At 47.0% G+C, this 25706-nt stretch overlaps 1 protein-coding gene across 2 annotated transcripts in view; it reads right to left on the bottom strand.

Annotated features, from left to right (window-relative positions):
* Nucleotides 1-3212: 3212 nt before the first annotated feature.
* RBM23 (RNA binding motif protein 23) overlaps nt 3213-25706 on the bottom strand; it is a 37928-nt gene continuing 15434 nt past the window's right edge. For both annotated transcript variants that reach the window (XM_033923834.1, XM_033923835.1), the window contains exons 7-14: nt 19565-19682; nt 19327-19479; nt 13504-13641; nt 13346-13411; nt 8619-8826; nt 8323-8412; nt 8130-8205; nt 3213-4326 (exon numbers count right to left, since the gene is read on the bottom strand). In XM_033923834.1, coding sequence (XP_033779725.1) covers nt 4323-4326; nt 8130-8205; nt 8323-8412; nt 8619-8826; nt 13346-13411; nt 13504-13641; nt 19327-19479; nt 19565-19682 — 853 coding nt within the window. In that variant the 3' untranslated portion in view covers nt 3213-4322. The remainder of the gene's footprint in view (nt 4327-8129; nt 8206-8322; nt 8413-8618; nt 8827-13345; nt 13412-13503; nt 13642-19326; nt 19480-19564; nt 19683-25706) is intronic.

Raw genomic sequence — 25706 nt, 5'->3', positions numbered from 1 at the left:
TATATCTTATCATGACCAGCAGGTGGAGACAAACAAGCCTGTGGAATAAGTACATAATAGGTACCTTCCCCTATTCCTATCAGTCTGCCAAATAGCCAAGCAGAACTAAGAACTGGAAACAGAAATAAACAAGACTCTGAACAAGAGTCTATTCACAGGGCAAAGGTAGGGGAGGGACATTAAGGTGGGCAGACTAGATGGGCCGTGGGCCCTTATCTGCCGTCTATTTCTATGTTTCTAAGAGTAACAACTAACAGACCCAAATGCTGTTGGAAAATGCAAAGGAGAGATCCCAGCAAGAAAATGTCCACACAGCTCACCAGCTGAGCCACAGCCACTGTTCAATTCTCCCAGGCCCTAGAAAAATACTAGAACCTGCAGAAAAAACAAAATCTGCACATGCAACAGCCACAAGAATATGACAATAGACAGGGTGAGGTCCTATATCGGTCTGGAGAAGCTAAAAGTAAATTAGCAGGTAAGAACCTAATTTGGTAGACCGGTATAGTCTTTACGAATGGGACGTACCAAAGCATTACCCATCAAGAGTGGGACCCTTGAAGGGCCAACACCAGAACACACTCACCAAATACCGCGCCCCGATGTGCTTGAACATCCACACGGTAGTGTTTGACAAAGGAATGCAGAGAAGACCAAACTGCATCCTTGCAAATATCCACTGGAGTCACTAAAGAAGACTTAGCCCATGAAGTACTGCTTCACGGAACGAGTGATAGAGCATTGGAACAAGCTTCCAGTACAGGTGATCGAGGCCCGCAGTATCCCAGACTTCAAGAACAAATGGGATACCTATGTGGGATCACTGCGGGAGTCATACCAATAAATAGAGTCGCTAGGATATAGACTTAATAGAGCAGGTCAGTAGAGTTAAGGGGGCCAGTAGACTTAAAAGGGGGTCAATGGTATGGGCAGACTTGATGGGCTGTAGCCCTTATCTGCCGTCATCTTTCTATGTTTCTATGTTTAATGGAATGAGCCTTAATTCAGGCACAGACTTTTTCTTCAGAAGATAAACAAAAGCAATAGTCTTAATCCAGCGCGCAATAGTAGCCTTAGAAATGCCATCCCCCTTACGAGGACCCACGAGAAGAACAAAGATGATCCAATTTCCTGATCTCCTGGGTCCTCTGCACATAAGAGCGAAGGACCGCACTGACATCCAACTTGCACAATTGTCTGCTTGGAAGAGTACAGGGGGGCAAAACCACCGCTGCATGGGGCCGCACCGGAGAAGACATCAAGGACACCCCCCCCCCCCCCGTGTGGACATGAAACCTCTCACCTCTCATTATTGTCTGGATACTTTCTCCAGACGGGATGGACAGTTTGGCCAAACAGTGTTACAAAATTTGTTCTCTTAAGTTGCCAACTCTCCCACCATCCCATTGGGGTTAGCTTGGAGGTCACCCACTAGTGAGAATACCTGCCTGCTTGTCCTGGGATAAAGCAATGTTACTTACCGTAACAGTTGTTCTCCAGGGACAGCAGGCAGCTAATCTCACGTCCCACCCACCTCCCCTGGGTTGGCTTCTCAGGCTAGCTACCTGAACTGAGGAGACACGCCCGGTACATCGGGCGGGAAGGCACTGGCGCATGCGCGGTGCGGGCATCTCGAAACTTCTGAGTTTCTTCAAGCAAGACATGCTTGCAAGATGTCCATATCGGGGCTCTGTCGGATGACATCACCCACTAGTGAGAATAGCTGCCTGCTGTCCCTGGATAACAACTGTTACGGTAAGTAACATTGCTTTCTTGATCAGTCCCTGGAGGGGGGTGTGCGCCTACCGGATTTGCAACTTTACAATGTGGCGGCCTTACTGCGTTGGGTTCATGAAATCTATACCGGGTCTTACAAATTTGTTCCTTTGCATATGTGGCATCTGGAGGCTCACCCATATTCTGTATTCACTGTTTTGCATGTTAAGGATCGTCGGATCCGTTTAACCTTCATGCTTTGAAAAGGGCTTGGGATTGGTGGAGATCTATTAGGGATGCTAGTGGGCCCTCACCCTTTGTTGAATTGGTGGACAATCCGGCCTTCCCAGCTGGCCTCTCTCGGTCACCTTTAGAGAGTTAGAAGCAGCTGTCGCCTACCTGCAGATCCGCCACTATGTATTGTCGCTGGGGAGAGGGCCAGCTCTTGCCCTACGTTCACGGAGTTGGACCAATTCATCCTGTGTACTCCTGCTTCCCATAATCATTCGTCGGTGTGGTATACTATGGGAGGAGAGAGGTGCTCCATGCCAGCTTTTTCCACTTTGGTGCATTTTTGGGGGGATATGCTGGGAGAGGAGGTCTTAGATCATGATCTTGCTCTTGGTTACACTTTGGCAGCCTATTTGAGAGCTAACGCTAACCTCCAGGAGCTCCAATATAAAATAGTCCATAATGCTTATATTAATAAATGTTGTGGCAAGCAGATGGGATTGTGGGATGATGACAGCTATCCCAAGTGTAAGACCGGGATGGGTACAATAGTACACCACTTTTTGGAATGCCCCACCCTGTCTTGCTATTGGAATTAGGTGTTTCAAGCACTGGGAAAAGTGGTAGACCGACCATGTGAGTGGTCTTATAATATACTCTTGCTGGGTCTTATCTCTGAGTTGGAACAGCAGGGCCACCGAGGGGCTGAATACTGATTTCTTATGGTGGGTATTCTACTTGCCAAAATTACACATGTGGATGGCTACAGAGCCACCGGGTTTGTCCTTCTGTATGAATAGCATGCTAGAAATTGCAACCTTGAGTGCATCCATTGCTCATCACGGGGGCCCTCACTAACTGCTTATGTTTCTCCATGGCAGAGGTTTAGGACTCTCCATGCTGTTTCCTCCATGGCTTCTAGGGAGGGGGTATGGGGTGAAACCTGTAAAAACAATTTGGGGCTGGTATTATTAGCGTCCTGATGTTTCCAATTCATTATTCTTTGGTCACTCTGTTCTGTACTTGTTGCTGTGTTTGAATAGTGTACTGTTGACATTGCTTGTAACTTGTTCCCAGTTGACTTAAATAATGTTTAAAAAAATAACCAAAAACCCATACCAAATTAGGTTTAACAAGGTGCCTCTTGTATCCGATTTAGCAAGGAAGCAAGCACAATCACCAAGGACAATTAAGAACGCCTGTTTGTTCCAAAGCTGGAACGTAAACCGGCATGCCCAAAACTAAATACAAAAGGCAGACACAGGTTGGGCTTTTTCTTGGTTTATTTCAACTTTTTGGTTTAAATCAAATCATTTTACAAACCATTTCTGTAAATAGAAATTTGTAGGTTTTAGAGGGGTTTTTTTTAAATCCACTTTTCTGCTTTTCTTATTAAAGTCTTTATACCATAAAGGGGAAACAAAAGCAGATGAAAAAAAAAAAAAAGATTAAAGACCTTCCACATGTAACATGGTTAACATTAGCTGCTGATCTTAAAAAATAAGGGGGAAGTTAGAGTAACAGATCATGAAACAGAGAAGAATGTAGCAAGTTTCTCAGTGTTACCATGTGCAGTGGGAGACCAGCACCTATTATACCCCTCTGTGACCAATTTATCTACCCTCTTGACAGTAAAAATTCTTCCACACCGTAAGATGGTATGGTGGTTTAAAATCACTGCTAGTATCCTTGATGTCTTGTGTACCACAAGTCCAAATCCAGGTTTTGAGTGTAGCAGCAAGCATTCTTCAAGGCAGATCTGTGCCCCCCCCCCCCCAATTACACACACACACTCTAAGGTGCTGCTGGCATGTGGCTAGAAGAGATACCAATTACTATTTACAAAAGCCAACAGTAGGGGAGGATCAGAAACAAATCCTCCAAAAAGAATCCCATTCCCACCTTGTAGCAGTTTGTTTCATGTCCTTATAAGAATTTAATAAAAAACAAAGGAAAAAAATTGCTAAGACAGTACATTAAAAAAAAAATAAAATAAAATGCTCCTTCCAGTCCCATGGTGAGAAATCACTTACAGCAGCACCAACATCAGCAGGTGCTCCAAAAGGAAAATGCAAATGATCACACAATGATCCAAAATCCAAAAAAAAAAAAAAATATATATATATATATATATATATACATATACAGTTAAGTGAGCATCTCCCACTCAGCCAGCAGAGAAGGAGAACAAAGATGTCATAAAGCTGGGTCTGCAGAGGCAGGTCGTCTAAGGTTTCCCATCTGATGCTGGATCAAATCTTGATATAGAGGCCACCTACTCAGTTACCTCTGGGTGGCAGTAATAAACTGGCTGATATTAGACTCTGAAGAGATTCAAGAAGCTGGACTATGTGTGAGAGCTGCTGTTGAGCCAGTTACCTAAACAGAAAGATAAGACACTGCAAGTTAGGGGACAAAAACTGCCTTAATTATATTACTTCAGAGCTCCATTACCATATTGACTTTAGCTGATAAAAAATTAAACCAAAACAACTTTCATTTGGAGAACAAAATAGCAGCCAAAGCTAGGCTCTATAAGAGCTGATCCTTTTTCACTCTTCTGCTACATGTAAGTATAGCAAAATTTAAAAAAAAAAAAAAAAAAAAAAGAGGGGGAGGATGTCATTCTGTTAACACTGAACTCCAAATGTGACTGCATGGTTTTTGGAATTTGCAGTATGTTGCAGATGCACAATAAGGATGAAGATGATTATTCAGACAGAATTCACTTTTATTGAAAAACAAATTGTGTACTTAGCCTGGTAAGTTCTTTTCCAGAAGATAGGTGAGACATTCTAGACAAGGAGAAATTAGGTAATAGCTTACTATGACCGGCAGGTGGAGACTGAGACAAAACCTTTTGGCTGTAATAAAAGTAGCTGCGCTTCCCTCTAATATAACCAGTCTGCCAAATAGCCAAGTGTGAATTATAACATTAACAACACTCCAAATAGGAATAACAACTAACAGAGCAATATTGTTGGAAATTGCATAGAAAAAACCCTTCAGGAAACATCCCCACAGCTGAGCCAAAGCTACTGTTCTTTAAAGCTCCATGACCCTATAAAAATATTAGAACCAGCAGAAAAAAATAAAAATAAAAAACACACACTTCACACAAATCCCGTAAAGGGGACTGTACCGGTCTGGAGAGTGTAAAAGAAAAAAAAAATTAGCAGGTAAGAAACTAATTTCTCCTTCTTTAGCGCCTCTCCAGATTGGCAAAGTTCACTGATGGGATGTACCAAAGCAGTATCCATCAAGGGTGGGACCCCTGGAGGAACGCCACCAGAGCAAACAGCATCCTGATGTGCCTGAACGTCCACAAGGTAGTAAAGCACAAAGGAATGGAGAAAAGACCAAACCGCCACCTTACAGATATCCACTGGAGGAACAAGAGAAGACTCAGCCCAAGAAGCTGCCTGACCCTGAGTGGAATAAGTCTTGAGAAATTCCAGAATAGGCTTCTTCTGGAGATTTACAGAAGCGATAAGTCTCCTTGATCCAGCACGCAATGGTAGCCTTGGAAGCACCGTTCCCCTTACAAGGGCCCACTAAGAGGACAAATAAGATGATCCAACTTCAGGAACTCCTGGGTCCGCGGAAGAGCGAAGAACCCAATAGACATCCAACTTGTGCAACTGCCTCTGCTCTAACAAGTCCTCCCGGCTACCCAAGACCGGAAGAACCATGGATTGGTTGACATGAAAAAGGCAAGATCACCTTTGGTAGAAAGGAAAGACCCTGTTCCCTAGAAAACTCCATGAAGGGAGGGGTACAAGAGAAAGTCTGCAGCTCAGAAATGCATGCCACCAGGAAGACCACCTTGAGAGTAAGGTTCTTCAACGAGCAGGATCCCAAAAGCTCAAAGGGGAACAAGCACAGACAGGACCAGGTTGATGATCCCTGAGGATCCCAAACCACACTAGAGGCTGAAGCAATTTGATTGCCTTTAAAAAGCGAACCATGTCCAGAATACATGTTAAACGCCTACCCTTCAGTAACAGACAAAAACCGCAAGATGAACCTGGAGAAATCCTAGACCATCCTGCAAGAACTCCAAGATGTGAGGCAAAGAGGCACGAAAGGAAGCTAAACACGCACATTTGCCCAAGAAGTGGAAAGACACCGGGACCTTTCCCGTTCAAGGACCTTTCCCATTCAAGAGCCAAGCTGTAAGACAAAAGGGACCCGGATCGAACATTGGAATTGGGCCCAGAGTCAGAAGGTCGGGTGAGAGGGGCAGAAGAAGAGGATCTACTACGAGATAATGAACTAGATCCACATACTACGGGGGCCTGGGCCACAAGATCATAGGGCCGGTGTGCCAAGCAATGCGAACAAGGACTCTGCCCACCATTGGCCATGGAGGAAACACAAACAGGAGGGCCCGCCACCGGCCAAGGCTGTACACCAGAGCATCCAGCCCCTTGGCCTGAACATCCTTGCGCCAACTGAAGAACCAGGGCACTTTGGCATTGACACTCGTGGCCATCAGATCCATGACCGGCTGACCCCCAAGTCTGCACAATCAACTCGAAGGCTGTAGGACCGAGACATCACTCTCCTGGATCTAGCATGTGATGACTGAGGAAGTCCGCCTGGACATTCTCCACTCCTGCTATGTGGGAAGCTGAGATGTCCAGATAAATCTTTGCCCAAACCATGAGCAGAGCAGCCTCCTGCACTACCAGATGACTCCTGGTTCTCCCTTTACACCTGACATAGGCCACCGCCGTGGCATTGTCTGAGAGAGAACCCAAACAGACTTGCCCGTCAACAGCAGCCAGATGGCTCTGGTGTCCAGAATATTGATCGACCAAGACGCCTCCTCCGGAGACCAGCTGCCCTGAGCCGAGTGACCGTGACACTGAGCTTCCCAGCTGAAAATCAGCACTGTCCACTGGGGCTGATCCAGACTCACTCCCTGCACCAGATTGGAAGACTGTAGCCACCAACTGAGACTACAACAAACTAACCCCCGAAGAGAGTCCAAATCTTGCACCTGGGTCGACCATACTGAAGAATACTGAAGTGTGTGCACGTGAGCTCGGGCCCACTGCACGTCCAGGGAAACTGCCATCGACCCCAAGACCCGGAGAAAATCCTGCGCCCGAGGACACCAGGACGCCCTCTCGGGCCTCTGTTAGGAAGATCGTTCCCAAGTTTGTGTCAATAAGAACCCCAAGAAACTCCTGGTACCGAGACAGGACAAAACTGAAAATGCCATTCCAAAATTGCAAAACAAAGGAACTACCGATGGGAGGTGCAAATCGGAACATGCAAATAGCAGATCGAGAGGCCAGGAACTCTCCCAGCTTAACCGCCAGAATGACAGATCTTAGGGTCTCCATGCGAAAAGATGGAACTCTGAAAACCCTGTTGACACCCCTTCAGATCCAAGATGGGTTTAAAAGTCCCCTCTTTCTTGGACGCCACGAAGGTTCGACGGACCCCGAAAGGGTCCCCCTAAGAGTCCATCATCAAACGGGGGACAAGAAGGCCACTAACAGCCCTACACTAACCAAGGGAAGACTGGCAATAGCTGATCACGCCTGCTGGAAACAGAACAGGCTGGTTAGAAGGAAGCAAAGCTACTTGTTATTACAGCCAATGGGTTTTGTCTCAGTTTTCACCTGCTGGTCATGGTGAGCTATTACCCATCAGTGAACTGTACTGGTCTGGAGAGGCGCTAAAGAATACACCTAGCTAGCTAGCTTAAACTACAGGATTAGCAAGAAGCACAAGAGAGATATTAAGGTCTATACCAGGAGTGTCCAAACTGCGGCCCCCATGAAGTATTTTGTGCGGCCCTGGTCGAAGGCGATGCAGTGTTTTCCTCTGCTGTCCCCGGGTGTTTACTGTCTTGCTGGCTCCCTCCTGTCTTGCTGCAGCATTTGCGCGGCCCCAAAAAATTTTTTTCATCCAATGCGGTCCAGGGAAGCCAAAAGGTTGGACACCCCTGGTCTATACCTTTGAATAGTTGAGAGCAATAAGCTACCTGTCCCTGGGAGAAAAATGATACATCACAAGTCTACATCTAATTCTCCTCCCTCACTTACATGCAGAATTTGAAATGCAGCTGCCTCTGGCTTACCAGAAGTATACAGACATAACTGAAATTGATTACATGACTGCAAGCCCCTCCGCCCCTCTTTGTGCCCCTGTAATACAGTACTCACATGGTCTGAGTGTTGAAGAATGGGAAGGACTGCGTCGTGATGGTCTGACCAGGCAGGCTAAGAGCAGGATTAAGCACTGCACAACAGAAAAGAGGATTATGGTTAAATTCCCGTAAAAGCCAGACAGACAGAACATGGGCATGCAGCACTAGAGGTGGGGAGAAATACAAGAGGCGGCTGGGGAATAAATTACCTGAAAGGCTAGGGGTCAGTGCTGCTAGAGGGATGGCACCATTCAGCTGTAACGCTGCCTGCACAGCCAGTGGAAGTTGCATCCCTGTCCCTGTGTTTAAAAAAAATAAAATAAAATCACACAAGGTCAGCTTACCTTCTGCTGCCCGATTTACATCAAAAACTACAGCAGCACTTCTAACCCTTGAGATATGCTACAAAAGAATAAGCACGACCTCTAATTTTAACAGCAGAAAGGTATTATCTAACCACTACATAATTTGTAGCTGGACACTAACCAGTTATTGTCACTCTTACCTTCTGCTAGCTTGGCCATGAGCTGAAGCCTGCCAGTAGCCCCCAAATCTATACCGCTGCGCTCCATATCATCACTGTCTAAGGCAGTAAGAATGTCCCCACCACCATCAGACCGCTCCGTCACATTGCCAACCTTCAGAGGCCGGCCTGCAAGTTCAAAGCCATTTAGCTGGTCCTGTGCTATGCGAGCACTGTCTGCATCTGAGAACTAATAGAGAAAGTGAAAAAAGTCAAATCTCACGAGTGTACAAATTACTTGGTCAAGACAAGAATTATCAGCTTATCTGGAAGACACATACCATGGCCCAAAGAATGGAAATAAAAGCCCTGATTTAGGATTTCCTTTGGGTCCTGCAACTGACATATTAGGTTACCATTCCCTCAGAATTTTTTTTTTTTTTAAATATCTTTATTCCTTTTTACATTATGCAACCAAGTGTACAATAAATCAAGTCATACTATACATTCTTCACTTGAAACTCTACAATCATTTTATACCATAAACTTCCTCCCATCCCTCCCTTTCCAACTATTACCCATCACAATGTCATAAAACCCATCCATCCCCCCTCCCACCCTATACATACTAAATGGGGATAAATACAATTATTTATTATAGTAATCAATTAATGGTCCCCACACATCTTTAAATTTCTTATAACCACCTCAGATTTAAGGAGAAATTAGGTTTTAACTGCTAATTTTCTTTCTGTTAGCTTGTAGACTGGTATAGTCCTTACAAATGGGTAATACGCCTCACTGCTACCAGCAGGTGGAGACTGAGATCAAACATATATCAGTATAGCATGCCTCTCTTGCTACTCCAGTTTGCCGAATAGCTAAGTAGAACCTAGGAAATTTCTTAACTGAAAAACAGTAAGAGACACTCCAAACAAATGTGTAAGAAAACAAACATCTTTAAACAACTGTTGGAACATGTATAGAACTTGATCTTGGAAGTAAAACATCCCCACAGCTCACCAGCTAAGCTAGCTGAGCCATCGCCGCTGTTCTTAATTCTCCCCTGCCTAAGAAAAATACTAGAACCTGCAGATAAATTCAAATCTGCACGCGAGCAAAAACCTGCAAACACCGCACAAAGACAGACAGGGTGTGGGACTATACCAGTCTACAAGCTAACAGAAAGAAAATTAGCAGGTAAGAACCTAATTTTTCCTTCTGTATACGAATGGGATGTACCAAAGTAGTACCCATCAAGAGTGGGATCCCCAAAGGGCCAACACCAGATCACGTTCACCGAATACCTCATCCCAACGCGCGTGAACATCCACACGGTAGTGTCTGACAAAGGAATGCAGAGAAGACCAAACTGCAGCCTTGCAAATATCCACTGGAAGCACTAGAGAAGACTCAGCCCAAGAAGCTGCTTGACCCCTAGTAGAATGAGCCTTGAGAACGTTGGGAACAGGCTTCTTCTTCAGAAAATAAGCGGAAGTAATAGTTTCCTTGATCCAGCGCGCAATAGTAGCCTTAAAAGCCCCATCCACCTTACGAGGACCCGCTAGAAGGACAAAGAGATGATCTGATTTCCTGATCTCCTGGGTCCTCTGCACATAAGAGCGAAGGTCATAAGAATTGCCACTGCTGGGTCAGACCAGTGGTCCATTCTGCCCAGCAGTCCGCTCACGCAGCGGCCATCTGGTCAAAGACCAGTGCCCTGAGACTAGCCCTACCTTTGTACATTCCTGTTCAGCAGGAACTTTTTTTTTTTTGTAAATCTTTATTCATTTTCATCTCTTACAAGTGTATAATAATCAATCAGAAAAATTTTTAAACAAATCACTTGACAATCTTACTTATAAGCATTAAAGTGTAAAATAATCCCTTCCCATTATCATATTTCCCAATCCCAACCGACCTATATCTTATATAAAACAAGGTGTTTAAGGTCATTAGAATATGTAATCAATGGCCCCCAAATCTTTTTAAAATTGTGATAATTTCCTTGCTGTATAGCAAGCACCCTCTCCATTTTATAAATATGGCATACTGAATTATAATTAAGTTTAGTATAATCTTTCCAGTTTTCAGTAATATTTTGAATGGCAACCCCGGTCAATATTAATAAAAGTTTATTATTATTTGCTGAAATTGGGCTCTTAAATCTCATAGATGTACCAAATAATATAGTATCATATGAAAGGGCAACATGATTTTCTAACAATGAATTAATTTGGCCCCAAATTAACTTCCAAAAGGCATTTATATAGGGACAGAAAAAAATTAAATGATCTAAAGTCCCAGCTTCTAAACTACAATGCCAGCATCTATTGGACCTAGAGCTATCCAACTTCTGTAAACGAACTGGGGTCCAAAAAGCTCTATGCAACAAAAAGAACCAGGTCTGCCTCATAGATGCTGACCTTGTAGTTTTTATTCTCCAAGACCAAAATCGTGGCCATTGAGAGGCAGAAATTTGGTGCCCAATCTCAATGCTCCAAATATCTCTAAGACCAGTTTTTCGTTTTTTATTCAAATACCCATACAAGAATTTGTACCACTGTGCAACTTGGTGACCCAAGAAATCCGCCTGAAAGCACAGGAATTCCAAACTATACTGAGAGTTAAGAACTTTCCATTCAGGGAACCCCTCCTGAATAGCCTGCTTCAATTGCAACCACTTAATTTTGTGATTTATTTAAACCATATTTATGTTGCAATTGTGAAAAACTAAGCAGTGACCCATTTAGAATAACATCATTTAAATTCCGTATACCTGCAATATTCCAATGCTTCCAAACAATTTTAAATCCGCCATTTTTAATCTTGGAGTTTACCCAAATGGATTGATTTAATTAGATTTAATTAATTTAGATTTAATTATTTAAATTCAGCAGGAACTTGTCGATCTTGGTCTTGAATCCCTGGAGGGTATTTTCCCCTATGACAGACTCCGGAAGAGTGTTCCAGTATTCTACCACTTTCTGAGTAAAGAACTTCCTTACGTTCGTACGGAATCAATCCCCTTTCAATTTTAGTGCCCTCTCGTTCTCCCTACCTTAGAGAGAGTGAACAACCTGTCATTTTCCACCAAGTCTATTCCCTTTAGTACCTTATGGCCCCTCTCTATCTCCTTTGTTAGATGGAGAAAAGGCCGAGTTTCTCTAGTCTTTCGCTGTACGGCAAATCCTCCAGCCCCGTAACCATCTTAGTCGCTCTTCTCTGGACCCCTTTCGAGTAGTACTGTGTCCTTCTTCATGTACAGCGACCAGTGCTGGACGCAGTACTCCATGTGACAGCGCACCATGGCCCGGTACCCGACTGACATCCAACTTGCGCAGCTGTCTCTGCTCAGAAGAGCCCTCCTGACAACCCAACACCAGGAGGTCTATAGATTGACATGAAAAGGAAGAAACAGGCCTCATGACAACTCGCTTCCGCCGACCAAGCACCAAGCTACAAGGTATGGCGTGCTGCCAGAGATTTGGCAGAAACTCGCAAGACGTCATACGAGAGATAAGAAGCACCCAATTCAATTTTGGCAACTGCTTGCCTTAGCAAATCCCAATTCTCAGATTCATTATCAAGTAAATGCTGTGCCCAACTAAAACACGCCTATCTGCCTGGACCGACAGAGCTGTCACATCAAAACTCTGTTTAAGGAAAGACTCCAACTTAAGCTCCTCCAGGTCCTTCAAGGCCACGCCGCACTGCCCTCAACAGGCACGGTATGACTCTTAGAAATGGTATGCTTAGAGATGGCCGAGACCACCGCATCTACTACAGGTGACTTCAGAATATCCCTAGCCCCTTACGGAATGGGATACAGGTGGGCCATGGAGCCAAGGGGCTTCCGACACTTGCCACTGTGCGTGCATGATGTCCCGAATATCCTGACGCATAGGAAAAGAGCAGGAAGCAGAGCGAATCCCCTTAAGCAAGGGGTCCACCGTACACGGGGGGTCAGACACAGGGTCCTCAAAGTGCAAAACCAAGGAGAACCTGAAGGATTAACTCATGGAGCTGAAAAATGCACACCATAGGCGCCTCTTCGCCGGCTAGGGGGTGCTCGAACCATCAGGTCCATAAGGGGCTAACCCCAAAACAGAACTATCAACTGAAAAACCACTGGGCCGAGACACCACTCTCCGAGATCTAGCACGTAACAATTTAGGAAGTCCGCTTGAACATTCTCCACTCCAGGTATATGGGAAGCTGATATTTCTGGAAGGTGCGACTCCGCCGAGACCATGAGCAGAGTTGTCTCCTGTGCCAAAGTGCTCCTGGTGTCCCCATAATTGACATAGGCCACCGCCAAGACATTGTTCAACAGAACCCTGACTGATTTGCCCATCAGAATGCTAGAATGCTAACAACGCCAGACGGATGGCTCTAGTCTCCAAAACATTGATCGACCAAGAAGCCATTCATAAGGACTATATCAGTCTACCAAGCAATACAGAAGTCAGCTTTGCCTCTCTTCGCATTCCATAAAAATAGACTTGGCTCAAAAGAGGGATTCCCCCTTAAAATCAGTTGGTCAGTTACTGAAGGTTCAATGAGTCACTAAGGTCTCTCAAAGATCTGAACAGGATACTATATTGAAGGCCAAGAGAGGATCCAATCAGATCAGACATATGTAATAAAGACTGAACACGATAGGGGGTATAGAAAGCAGACTCCGACAATACCAGAATAAATTGTATGACTGAGTCATTTTAATAAGCAGTGAACATGAACTGTAAAGTAACAGAATTGCTACTCACTGTGATAAAGCCAAAGCCCTTGGAGCGTCCAGAATCTGGCTCCTTCATTAACTGGATGTTCTCGATCTGAAGAGGAAGGAGGGGAAAAAAACTAAAATTTTGTACTTGGACCATGAAAACTAAAAAACAGTTATTACCAATAATTGCAGAGCACTGACCTTGCCAAAGGGCTCAAAGATACCTCGCAGCATCTCCTCTGTGATATTATAATGTAGGGAGCCTACATAAAGCCTCATGGGACCAGAGTGGCCCCGCTGCAGGTTATTTGCCATGGCAGCCAGTCGGTTCTTCTCAGCCTATGGAAAGGAAAATACACCTATTCTGTAAAGACTTGTGTGTATGTCAAACACAAAGCAATGCTACTGAGAAGAGCCTTCTCCTTACAATAAAATGGTAAAATTATGTTCTTACCTGTTAATTTTCTTTCCTTTATAAGCAGCAGATGAATCCAGAGACTAGTGGGTATAGCTCACATCGACCAGCAGGTGGAGATAGAGAAACTGATTAACAGTTGGCCTTATAGCCTGGTGTTCCTCCTGTTGATTTAGTTATGCATTTTGCCCAAGCATCCCGAGAAAGGAGCACGAGCATCCACAAAACTTCATTCCAGTAGTAAATATGTAACTTAGAAATGTAATAAGACAATTACCAACCATTCCCCAACTGAAAATATAAACTAACGCTCAGACCACCCGTCCACTGGGGAGGGGCTCTGGATTCATCTGCTGCTTATAAAGGAAAGAAAATTAACAGGTAAGAACATAATTTTACCTTCCTTAGCAAAGCAGCAGATGAATCCAGAGACTAGTGGGATGTAGCAAAGCAAACTCAAACTGGGTGGGAAGTCAATGCCGCCTCTGCCAGCACTGAAGCGCCAAAAGTTGCCTCCGCACGGGCAGCTACATCTAAACGGTAATGCTTCGAAAAGGTATTCCCAGACGACCAAGTGGCTGCCCGGCAAATTTCCTCCAAAGACAAATCACCGGACTCCGCCCAAGACGTAGCTAATGCTCGAGTCGAATGAGCACGAAGGTGCTCCGGTACTTGCTTCCCCGCTAACAAATAAGCTGAAGCGATAGTCTCTTTGACCCAACGAGCAATGGACGCTTTAGACGCAGCCATACCCTTGTTTTTGCCCGCGAATAACACGAAGAGATGATCTGACCGACGAAAATCGTTAGTCACTCCTAAATAATGTAGAACCATCCGTCGTACATCCAGCAGCCGCAAGGACGAAAATCGTGTTCCCCAATCCTCCTTCCGGAAAGATGGGAGGAATAAACTCTGGTTCACATGGAATGAAGAAATCACCTTAGGCAGGAAGGACGGCACAGTCCGCACCGACACTCCAGCCTCCGAAAAACGTAAAAAGGGTTCCCTGCAAGAAAGCGCTTGGAGCTCCGACACTCGTCTTGCAGAAGCCATAGCCACCAAAAACACTGTTTTCAACGTGACATCCTTCAACGTTGCCGCCGACAGGGGCTCAAAAGGCGCCGCCTGCAACCTTCTAAGGACAAATTTAAGATTCCATGCTGGACAAATTCGCTTAACTGGAGGGCGGATATGGCGAACCCCTTTGAGGAAACGGACCACGTCCGGCTGAGAGGCGAGCGTCGAGCGAGACACCCGGCCCCTGTAACAGGCAATGGCCGCCACCTGAACCTTTAGCGATTTATAGGCTAACCCTTTAGATACGCCCTCCTGCAGAAATTCAAGAATAGCCGACAGAGATGCCCGGAAGGGCGCGACCCCCTGCCGTCCGCACCATGATTCAAAAATCCTCCAGACTCTCGCATAGGAGGCAGAAGTCGAAATTTTCTTAGCTTGAAGTAGAGTGGCAATCACCTGTTCCGAATAGCCCCTCTTCCGTAGCCTTGACCGTTCAATAGCCAGGCCGTAAGACCAAATTGGGCCGGATTTTCCATCGAGATTGGACCCTGAGTCAGTAAGTCTGGAGTCACCTGGAACGTTACACGATCGCCTGCTGATAGCTGAATCAGATCCGCGTACCATGGCCGACGCGGCCAATCCGGAGCCACCAGGATCACTCTGCCCTGAAAGCGAGAGATGCGCTGTAAGACACGACCTATCAAGGGCCAAGGCGGAAATACATACAGAAGGGAATTAGGAGGCCACGGGAGAGCTAACGCGTCTACCCCCTCTGAGCCCCTCTCCTTGCGTCTGCTGAAGAATCGAGGCAGCTTTGTATTGCGGGATGAGGCCATGAGATCCATCTCTGGCAGCCCCCAACGAAGGACTAGTAGATTGAAAGCTCGAGCAGACAACTCCCATTCGCCTGGATCTAGAAGATTTCTGCTGAGGAAGTCCGCTTGCACGTTTTCGTGACCCGCAATGTGTGCCGCTGATAGAAGCGGAACATGCACCTCCGCCCACCGAAACAGCCTCATTGCCTCTTCTGCCAACTGAGGACTCCGGGTACCCCCCTGACGATTGATATATGCCACTGCCGTGATACTGTCCGAAAAGATTCTGGTCGGACGGTCCTGAATCAGGGGCTGAAAAGCCCGCAGCGCAAGTCTGATCGCTCTCAACTCCAGCAAATTGATTGACCACTGGGCCTCCTCCGAGGACCACACCCCCTGCACTGAAGCCTGCAGGCACTGGGCCCCCCAGCCCAGAAGACTGGCATCCGTTGTAATCACAACCCATTCCGGCGTAGCTAACGGCATGCCCTGCCAAAGATGCAACTCGTGAAGCCACCACTGCATGCTGCGAGCCGCCCGAGGACTCCATGGGAGACGCAAATTGTAGTCTAGAGATGCCGGGGACCAACGAGAAAGGAGAAACTGTTGTAAGGGCCTCATGTGGAACCGAGCCCAGGGAACCACCTCCAGAGTCGCCACCATCGAGCCCAGAACCTGTACATAATCCCAAACCCGAGGTCTGGGCAACCCGAGCAGTAGTCGAATCCGAGACTGCAATTTCTCCCCCCGATCTCGGGGTAGAAACACTTTCCCCAGACAAGTGTCGAACCTCACCCCCAGATGCACCAAAGACTGGGACGGGGACAGAGAACTCTTGGGAAAGTTGACGATCCACCCCAACGACTGCAGGAGAGAGATTACTCTCTGAGTTACCGACAAACTCTCCTGTCTGGAAGAGGCGCGGATCAACCAGTCGTCTAAGTAAGGGTGAACCCAAATTCCTTCCTTGCGTAGAAAAGCTGCCACAACCACCATCACTTTGGAGAAGATGCGGGGAGCCGTTGCAAGGCCAAAGGGCAACGCCCGAAATTGATAATGCTGGCCGAGAATTGCAAACCGCAGATACCGCTGATGCGGAGGCCAGATTGGAATATAGAGGTACGCTTCCTTGAGATCGAGGGACGTGAGGAACTCTTCCGGCCTTACTGCCGCAATCACAGATCGAACCGTCTCCATACGGAAATGGCAAACACTGAGAAATCTGTTGACCCTTTTGAGGTCCAGCACCGGCCTGAAAGACCCCCCCTTTTTTGGAACAATGAAGTAAAGGGAATATATGCCGTGCCCCACTTCTTCCGGAGGCACCGGCACTACCGCCCCCAGATCCAGAAGCACCTGAAGAGTTATGCGGACCGAGTCTCCCTTGGCCGCCCCATTGCATGGGGACACCAAGAAAGAATCGACGAACTCTAACTTGTACCCTTCTTGAATAATGTCCAACACCCACTGATCTGACGTGATTTTGGCCCACTCCGCCAAGAACGCCGACAGCCGTCCTCCTAAGGGAAAGGCGGAGGGAGCCAAGACCTCGTCATTGTGGAATGCGATTTGTCGGGGCACGTGCTGGCTGACCTGAAGAGGGTTTCGACGTACGAAAGGAACTCTTCTGCTGAAACCTAGGTCTTGAAGAAGAGAAAGAACCAGATGCGGATCTGAAGAAAGGTTTACCGGACCTGTACTTCCTCACATCCTGAAACGTGTTCTAGACGATAAGGACTTCAAAGGAGGTCTAGACCTATCTTCCGGTAATCGCTGTGTTCTGGTATCCCCAAAATCCTTCACCAATTTATCTAAATCTTCTCCAAACAATAAACCCCCTTTAAAAGGGAGTTTCACAAGCCGAAGCTTGGATGCCGCATCTGCCGCCCAATGACGGAGCCACAAAGATCTGCGAGAAACCACCGAAAGAGCCATCTGCTTCGCAGAAGCCCGAATCATATCATATAAGGAGTCTGCCAAATAAGCCAATCCTGACTCTAAATCAGCCAGTTCCGAAGGGACAGAACCCCCGGACTCCATCAAATTATCCGCCATTCCTTGAGACCACTGCAGACACGCTCGCGCCGCATAAGAGCTGCAAATCGCGTCCTGTAAGGTAACTGCAGCCACCTCAAAGGACATTTTCAGTGAAGATTCAATCTTCCTATCCTGTACATCTTTCAGTGTAACTCCCCCTTCCACCGGCAAGGTAGTCTTCTTAGTCACCGCTGCCACCAAAGCGTCCACCCTGGGCAACCTAAACTTCTCGAGTTCGGCCGGGTCAACCGGATACAAGAGCCGCATGGCCTTTGCCACTCGTAGACTGGTCTCCGGCGTATCCCATTGTGCCGAGATCAGCTCCTGCATGGCTTCATGCACCGGAAAGGACTTAGGCGGCCTACGTGTTCCTGTCATAAGAGGGTTACTAGACACTTTAGTGTCTTCCTGAGAGATGTTTAAACCTTGCAAAGCCCTTGAAATCAAGGAAGAAAGTTCTTCTCTATGAAAGAGACGGAGAGCGGAAGGGTCATCCACTTCTCGACCCGGGGGATCCTCTGCTTCCCAATCCAAGACTTCACCTTCCTCTAACGATTCAGGAAGAGAAAAAGGGGATACTGGAAACGTATCCTCTGCGTCCGTGGTCGCGAGTCTGCGTTTCTTCACTACTTGCGCCTGCCCTGGAGACACCACCGTACCCACAGTTGGTCTTGCACTATTATAATTCAAAAAAGAAGAAGTAGAAGGCACAGGAAGAGACGGACAGGTCACAGGCACCGGCTGAGCAGGCTGAGAGCTCTGCAACATGAAAGCCTGGTGCAACAGCATAATAAATTCCGGAGAGAACGAGCTGCATTTAAGCGATGCTGAACCGACCTGATCCGCGCCTGGGAGCGGAGCCGCGCCTCCTTCTAACACTCCCAGCTCTCCGACCGCCCCCGACACGGGAAATGGCGACATCACACGCCTGCAGAAACGCATCTTCTGCCGGTGTGTCAGCACAACCGGCAGAGAAGCCCGACAGTGTTCTGCGCTTCCCACAGCGCGAACACCGCTGACTAGCCTCTGCCGCCATCCTTCGTTCTGGCAAATGAAAGTTCCCCCCTTTTTTTTTTTTTTTTTTACACGCGGAGAAAACCGCCGCGCTAACGCCTACCCCCAACCAAAACCGGCAATCGGAAACGACACTCACGCTGAACAAGAGCAAGAAGAAATCACTCACAGATTTTCCGACCGCCCCACCGGACGCCAGGTAACAGTTGGTAATTATACTGAAAGCCGACTCAAAATTGGCATGGCTCAGCACAGGCAGGAAGAAAAATTTTTTTTTTTTTTTTTAACTGGAATGAAGAAAAAAAATCCTGCAGCGTCCAAGGAAACCCCTCTATCAACCGGAGGGGAGGGTGGGGAAGGGACCTGGGAGGGCCCAGGTGTAGCCCCCAAAGCCGGCACCGCTCAGCCAGGCACCCCTGTCCTGCTGAAGAGAGCTAGTCCCAACAGAGGAATACAACGGAACACCAATTCATCCGGAAACAGCCAAGATCCAGGAGCTAGAGAGCTAGCTCCACCCCTGCTGGGAGATAGAGCAAAACAAAACTAAATCAACAGGAGGAACACCAGGCTATAAGGCCAACTGTTAATCAGTTTCTCTATCTCCACCTGCTGGTCGATGTGAGCTATACCCACTAGTCTCTGGATTCATCTGCTGCTTTGCTAAGGAAATTTCTGTCATTGCAGAGCAAGAGGACAATGCCAGAAATGTAATACCACCTCCCTCACCTGAGACACCTGGACAATGATAGGGACCCCAAGTAGCCTCTGTCCAGTCAGCCCTATGGCCAATGGCACAGACTGGATGTCACAGAACTCCACATACGCAATGCCCTTGGATCGGCGTGAGTTCCTGTCAGAGATTATCCTCACATCACGCACCTGTGAAATTAGAAAAGCATGTGGTTAGAAATTATGACTCCACCACCTAGTGGCTTCTCCTACTGCCAGCGAGGATCATACATACCTTCCCAACAGCAGAAAAGAAATCTTCCAGGTCTCTAGGGCGAATGCGAGCAGCCAGCTGCATACAAAACACTGTGCGAGCATCACGTTCCTCGGGAGAGAGATTATCAATGGGCTCCCTGGGAGGAGAAACCTAACGTTGTTATTCTTCCTTATAACTAGAAATACAAAACTTGCTGCATCTCTAAATGACACTATACTAGCTAATACGTAACAAATCAGGTTCTGCCTATCCTCTCTTCTCAGCTGTTTATCTCAAGTTTTTAAATCTGGTAACAACTTCATATTTTTATTTATTTTAAAAATTTATGAATCGCTTAAATCTAAGCAAATGTACAAAAAACATTTACATCCACAATTTCAAGCACAAATGCAGTAAACAGATGTCAATCTTACCCACAAATTTCCTTAATACAACCACGAGGTCGGACAGACCCCCAAACAGGGCCCGCCCACCCAAGCTCTGTCCGGCCAAAAACAGGGACTAGAAACTCCCTAAACAAATTCCAACAGCCCTACCAAGGGAGATGGGTACAGCTCACTCAACACCTGCTGGAGACTGAAAGATGACTGGTGAGAATAGAGAAGTGAATATATTATATACTATTCCACAGTTTTGTTTTCAGTCTCCACCTGCTAGTCATGATTGGATATATACCCACTCGTAAAGATTAACCTCTACTGGTCTGGAGAGTGCTAAAGAAAACCAGAGTTAGAGAAAGGTGTTTAACATTTTCTTAAGACATATGATCTTTGAATAATCTCATTATACCTGGAATTGAATTCCAGAGATTCTGGGAATCTCTATGTTGTATCTTTAAAATGGAAAAGTTTATGGCCATTCAGAAGGGTTATTATAAAAAAAATTTATGGAAGTTTGGGAACCATTAACTAAATATTGTAAAGATTGATTTATTTGTATAAATTGGGGAAAACATGCACATCCTGGGAGGGGGATATGTTTTGGCATTTATTCAGAAATATAGAAGCGTTGATTATAAGTATTTTTATGAGGTGTTTGTAAATTGGAAAGTGGGTGGGAGAAAATAAGTCTTATCTTTATTCTATTAAGTATATTGTGCTGCAATGATAATTTATGTAAATGCATCGTCTTTTGTGCACAATTGAAGTTTTAAAAATGAATTTTAAAAAAAAAAGAATTCCAGAGATTCTTACCAGCAAGTGAGAAAAGGAGAAATTAGGTTCTTACCTGCTAATTTACTTTCTTTTAGCCTCTCCAGACCAGTAGAGGTTAATCTTTATAAGCAGGTATATAGCTCATCATGATCAGCAGGTAGAGACAAACAAAACTGTGGAATAGTACATAAAGGATACCTTCCCCTATTCCTATCAGTCTGCCGAATAGCTAACCAGAACTAAGAACTGGAAACAGAAATAAACAATACTCCAAACAGGAGTAATAACTAACGTACCCAAATGCTGTTGGAAAATGCAGAGGAGAGACACCAGTAAGAAAATGAAGCCACAGCCGCTGTTCTTCAATTCTCCCCGGCACTAGAAAAATACTAGAACCTGCAGCAAAAAACAAAACTGCCCATGCAACAGCCACAACAACAAACAGGGTGGGGGACCTCTACTAGTCTGGAGAAGCTAAAAGAAAGTAAATTAGTAAGTAAGAACCTAATTTCTCCTTCTTTAGCACTCTCCAGACCAGTAGAGGTTAATTTTTATGAGTGGGATGTACCAAAGCAGTCTCCATCAAGGGTGGGGCCCCCGAAGGGCCGACACCAGAACATGCTCACCGAACACCGCGTCCCAACACGCCTGAATGTCTACCCAGTAGTGTCTGACAAAAGTGTAGTTACTTACCTGTAACGTAGGTTCTCCGTGGACAGCAGGATAGTCAGCCACATATGGGTGTTGTCCCAACAGCTCCCAATTTACGGATAAGCTCTCCAATAGCTCAGAGAGATTTTTTTTTTTTTTTTTTTCTCTGAGCACGTGCAGAGCCCGGGCCCCACTGGGCATGCCCGAGCCCTACCCATTTCCCCCTGCTTCCCCCTAATCCCCAGGATGTTCCTAGCTGTGGCCGGGTCGGCCGTATGGGGAGGCGGGTGGGTTGTGTGGCTGACTATCCTGCTGTCCACGGAGAACCTACGTTACAGGTAAGTAACTACACTTTCTCCTAGGACAAGCAGGATGAGTCAGCCACATATGGGTGACTCCCTAGCCGAGGGATGTACCGACTGGACCTGCGCCTTAGCGCTTTGTGCATCCCTCGCCTGGCTGTGGAGGCCGAGCCGGGCAGGGTAATCAGGCAAAGCAGGTAAAGTTGTGGAAACAAGGTTTTAGATAAAGTGCTGTGTTAACTGAGCAATAATACTCCCAGAACAGTGAACTGGTCAATGACAATCAATGAACAGTGAGAAACCAACTGGTCAACAGTGACAATTCGTACTTGCATGTGAGAATTCATACTTGTCTATTCCACGTTCAGTCTAGACAGGAGTGCTGGGAGACCTACTTAACTCGCAGAACAGCGAAAAACTGGTCAATGACAATCAATGAACAGTGAGGAAAACCAACTGGTCAACAGTGACAATTCGTAACTGGTCCACAGTGACGATTCGTGCTTGCATATGAGAATTCATACTTGCCTATTCCACGTTCAGACTAGACAGGATTGCTGGAAGACCTACTTAACTTACAGAACAGTGAAACTGGTCAATGAAAATCAAAGAACAGTGAGAAAAACCAACTGGTCAACAGTGACAATTCGTAACTGGTCAACAGTGGCGATTCGTACTTGCATATGAGAATTCATACTTGCCTAGTCCACAATCAGGCTAGACAGGATTGCTGGAAGACCTACTTAACTCACAGAACAGCGACAAGTGGTCAATGACAATCAATGAACAGTGAGAAACCAACTGGTCAACAGTGAAAATTCGTACTTGCATGTGAGAATTCATACTTGCCTATTCCATATTCAGTCTAGACAGGCGTGCTGGAAGACCTACTTAACTCACAGAACAGCGACAACTGGTCAATGACAATCAATGAACAGTGAGAAAACCAACTGGTCAACAGTGACAATTCGTACTTGCATATGAGAATTCATACTTGCCTATTCCACGTTCAGACTAGACAGGATTGCTGGAAGACCTACTTAACTTACAGAACAGTGAAACTGGTCAATGACAATAAATGAACAGTGAGAAACCAACTGGTCAACAGTGGCAATTCGTACTTGCATGTGAGAATTCATACTTGCCTATTCCACATTCAGTCTAGGCAGGAGTGCTGGAAGACCTACTTAATCAATATCTATAACCCCCTACTTGATCAGTGTTTGTCGATATTTATAACACCCTACTTGATCAGTGTTTGTCAAGGCTGTGCTAGTGGTTGCTGTCCCTCCTGGGAGGGAGGAGACACTTCCAAGACTGCTCGGCCGAATGCATTTGGAGCGTGGAATGCTATGTCGAGGCAGTAGTGCTTGGTGAAGGAGATGCACTCTTATATCCAGCGCGAGCGCCTGCGTTTGGTGGCCGGAAGTCCTGGTCTGTTTTGGTCGTAGGAGACGAACAATTGAGGCTTGTCTAATCTGCTGCATAGTCAGGGCCCACACACAGTCAGGAGGTGTTGCTGAGGTGGCAGTGTGCCTCCCCGTGGGAAGATGTAGAGTGCCGGGAGGCACGCTGAAGCTACCTTCGGCAAGAATCGGGGGTGGTTCTGGGTACCACCCTGTTCTCATGGGGGAGTGTGTAGGCAGAGACGATGGTCCGGGTTTTCCCGGCCAGGAATACGGGATCTGCCTCCCCCAAAGGTTTGAAGGGGTCGAGGTGAGCTGATGCGGCACCAAGTTGAGGTCCCATCCGGGCGGTGGTGGTCTGACCGGTGGGTGCAGATTGGACAGTCCCTTCATGAAATTTTGTGATTACTGGATGCCTCGACACTGGTTTGTTGTCTGGGCCAGCGTGGTATGCTGCGATTGCACTTAGGTGGACCTTGATGGAAGTGGGTTTTAGGTCCCCCTGAGATAAGCTCAGTATGTACTGCAGGATGTCTGGTATGGGGCAGTTGTAGGGGTCTCGCTGCGTGTCTGTGCCCTGGTAGCGGAGCCTTCTCCCTTTCAACCCATAGCGTTTTCTGGTTGAAGGTCTTCTGACTGCCATAAGAGTGTGCTTCACGTCTTGTGGTAGGTTCATCCTCTCATCATCAATGCGGTCAAGCTAAGGAACGCAGGTTGAGGTGGAGGGTAAGGTTCCCGCGTTGTGTAATGAGAACTGCACTGGTCGGGAGGGGGGAGAGGAGGGTGAACCGCTATCCCTTGCCGGAACGGGAACCATGGTTGCAGGGGCCCGAACAGGGCAATCATGATCACCAATGCTCTGTCCTGAAGAATCTTCTGCAGGACTTAGGGTGTGGCGGGTAGGCATATAAGAGACCTTGGTTCCAACTCACAGACAGACCGTCGGGGCTGAGACGGCGAAGGGTTGATCTCTTTGCGCAGAAGGTCGAGTATTTTGAGTTCGGTTCGGTTGCAAACAGGTTGATACTCGGTGTGCCCCAGGTGCTGAAGATCTTCTTCATCGCCGCTGGGTTGAGAAGCCACTCATCGGGATCCAGCTGGTGGCTGAGTCTTTCTGCCAGGTCGTTCTGCTTTCACGGGAGGTAAGTTGCCTGGATGGGGCATTGAATGGAGTTGGAGAACTCCCACATGTGGCAAGCTTCCTTGCATAGCGAGGTTGACCCTGTCCCTCCCTGTTTGTTGATATAGTGCAAGGCCACCTGGTTTTCTGTTTGGGTGAGGACTGCCCTGCCTGTTTGAGGGTTTCGCGGGCATTCCCTAAGGCCCTGAGCTACAGTAGGTGGGTGGTCGGAGGTTGGGTACACTGGTCCCAGTGACGTCTGAGGTGCCCTTTCCGGGATCACATGAGTAGTCAGGTGTGCTGCACAACAAAGACCGGAGCGTGCTGACGATGAGCTGCTGGCAGGGAAGCACTGGGCCAGGGATGTCATGGCGTCGATCTGGTAGTCCCGTAGGACGGCCTTGGTCTGCGTGGTGTCGATGACTGCCCAGATGAACGATATCCCCTGGGTGGGTATCAGGTGGGATTTCATGTAGTTGATGAGGAACCCCAGTTCTTGGAGGAGGGTTATGGTGGTTGACGGGGCTGCTAGCTGTCGAGATAAGATAGGACGCGCACCCCTTGAAGGCGAGGATGTGCCACTGCCACGCACTTTGTGAACGCTCTTGGAGCCGTTGAGAGTCCATGGTGACGCGGGGGTTCCTGGAGTAGAAACCCTTTGGTGATCTCCTCTGTTCGTCACCGCCTCTATTGATTTTGCCGAAGCAGGTCCTCTCCTTGCTGCGGGAAAATTAGATCGTCAGATGGAGGGTGGCCTCCTGATAAAGCCGCATCTGGAACTGGAGCGCAGCAATACGTGCGCTCAGCATTGCGCCCTTGAAGGTCTTTTTCCCCGTGGAAACCAGGGTTTTTCAGTTCCTTCCCTGACGGTAGTTGGAGGGGGGGGGGGGGGGTCGTGCTGCCCTGTTTCTCTTAAGCTACCGCGATGTCCATGTATGGCTGCTGCGGGTTGTGGAATCCCTGGGCTGGAAAGATCTGGTACTTCAATCCCAGTCTCCTTGATGTTGGTTGCCCTGAGGAGGGAGGCAGCCAAATCTTGTCTCTGCAGTCCAGGAGGTTCTTGTGGGCTGGAATCACCACTGCCTGCGTGAAGTACTGGTACTGGTAGTTCAGGCCTTGTAGTACTCTGCCTTGGGTACTTGTTGTCCACCCACGTGGATCTTGAGAAAGCTGTGAGATTCTGGAGGGACTTGGGGTGAGTCCTCGTTTGTGGGGTTTTTTATTTTAATTTATTTATTTATTTATTTATTTATTTATTTATTTTTTTTTTTTTTTTTTCGGGGGTGGTGACTCGGGGCATGGTTGGAGGCTGGTGTAGCTTGTTCCTCCGTTGCTTGGTTGCATGGCATGCCGCTGGACCGCGCCATGTTGTTGTGCGTGGCTCCCTCTAAAGGGCAATGTGGGGAGTGTAGCCCGCTGAGAGAGGAGTGGGTCAGCAGGAGGATTAACTGTGGCTGCTGGTCCCACCCCTGGTGGTTCGCAGGTTCATGTGCTGCTCCACTTGACTGGTTGGGTGGCTCCATGTAT

The sequence above is a fragment of the Geotrypetes seraphini genome, chromosome 16 (assembly GCF_902459505.1).
Source record: "Geotrypetes seraphini chromosome 16, aGeoSer1.1, whole genome shotgun sequence".
Classification (NCBI taxonomy): domain Eukaryota; kingdom Metazoa; phylum Chordata; class Amphibia; order Gymnophiona; family Dermophiidae; genus Geotrypetes; species Geotrypetes seraphini.
The sequence above is the reverse complement of the archived record's forward strand: the minus strand, read 5'-3'. Positions and strand labels throughout refer to the sequence as shown.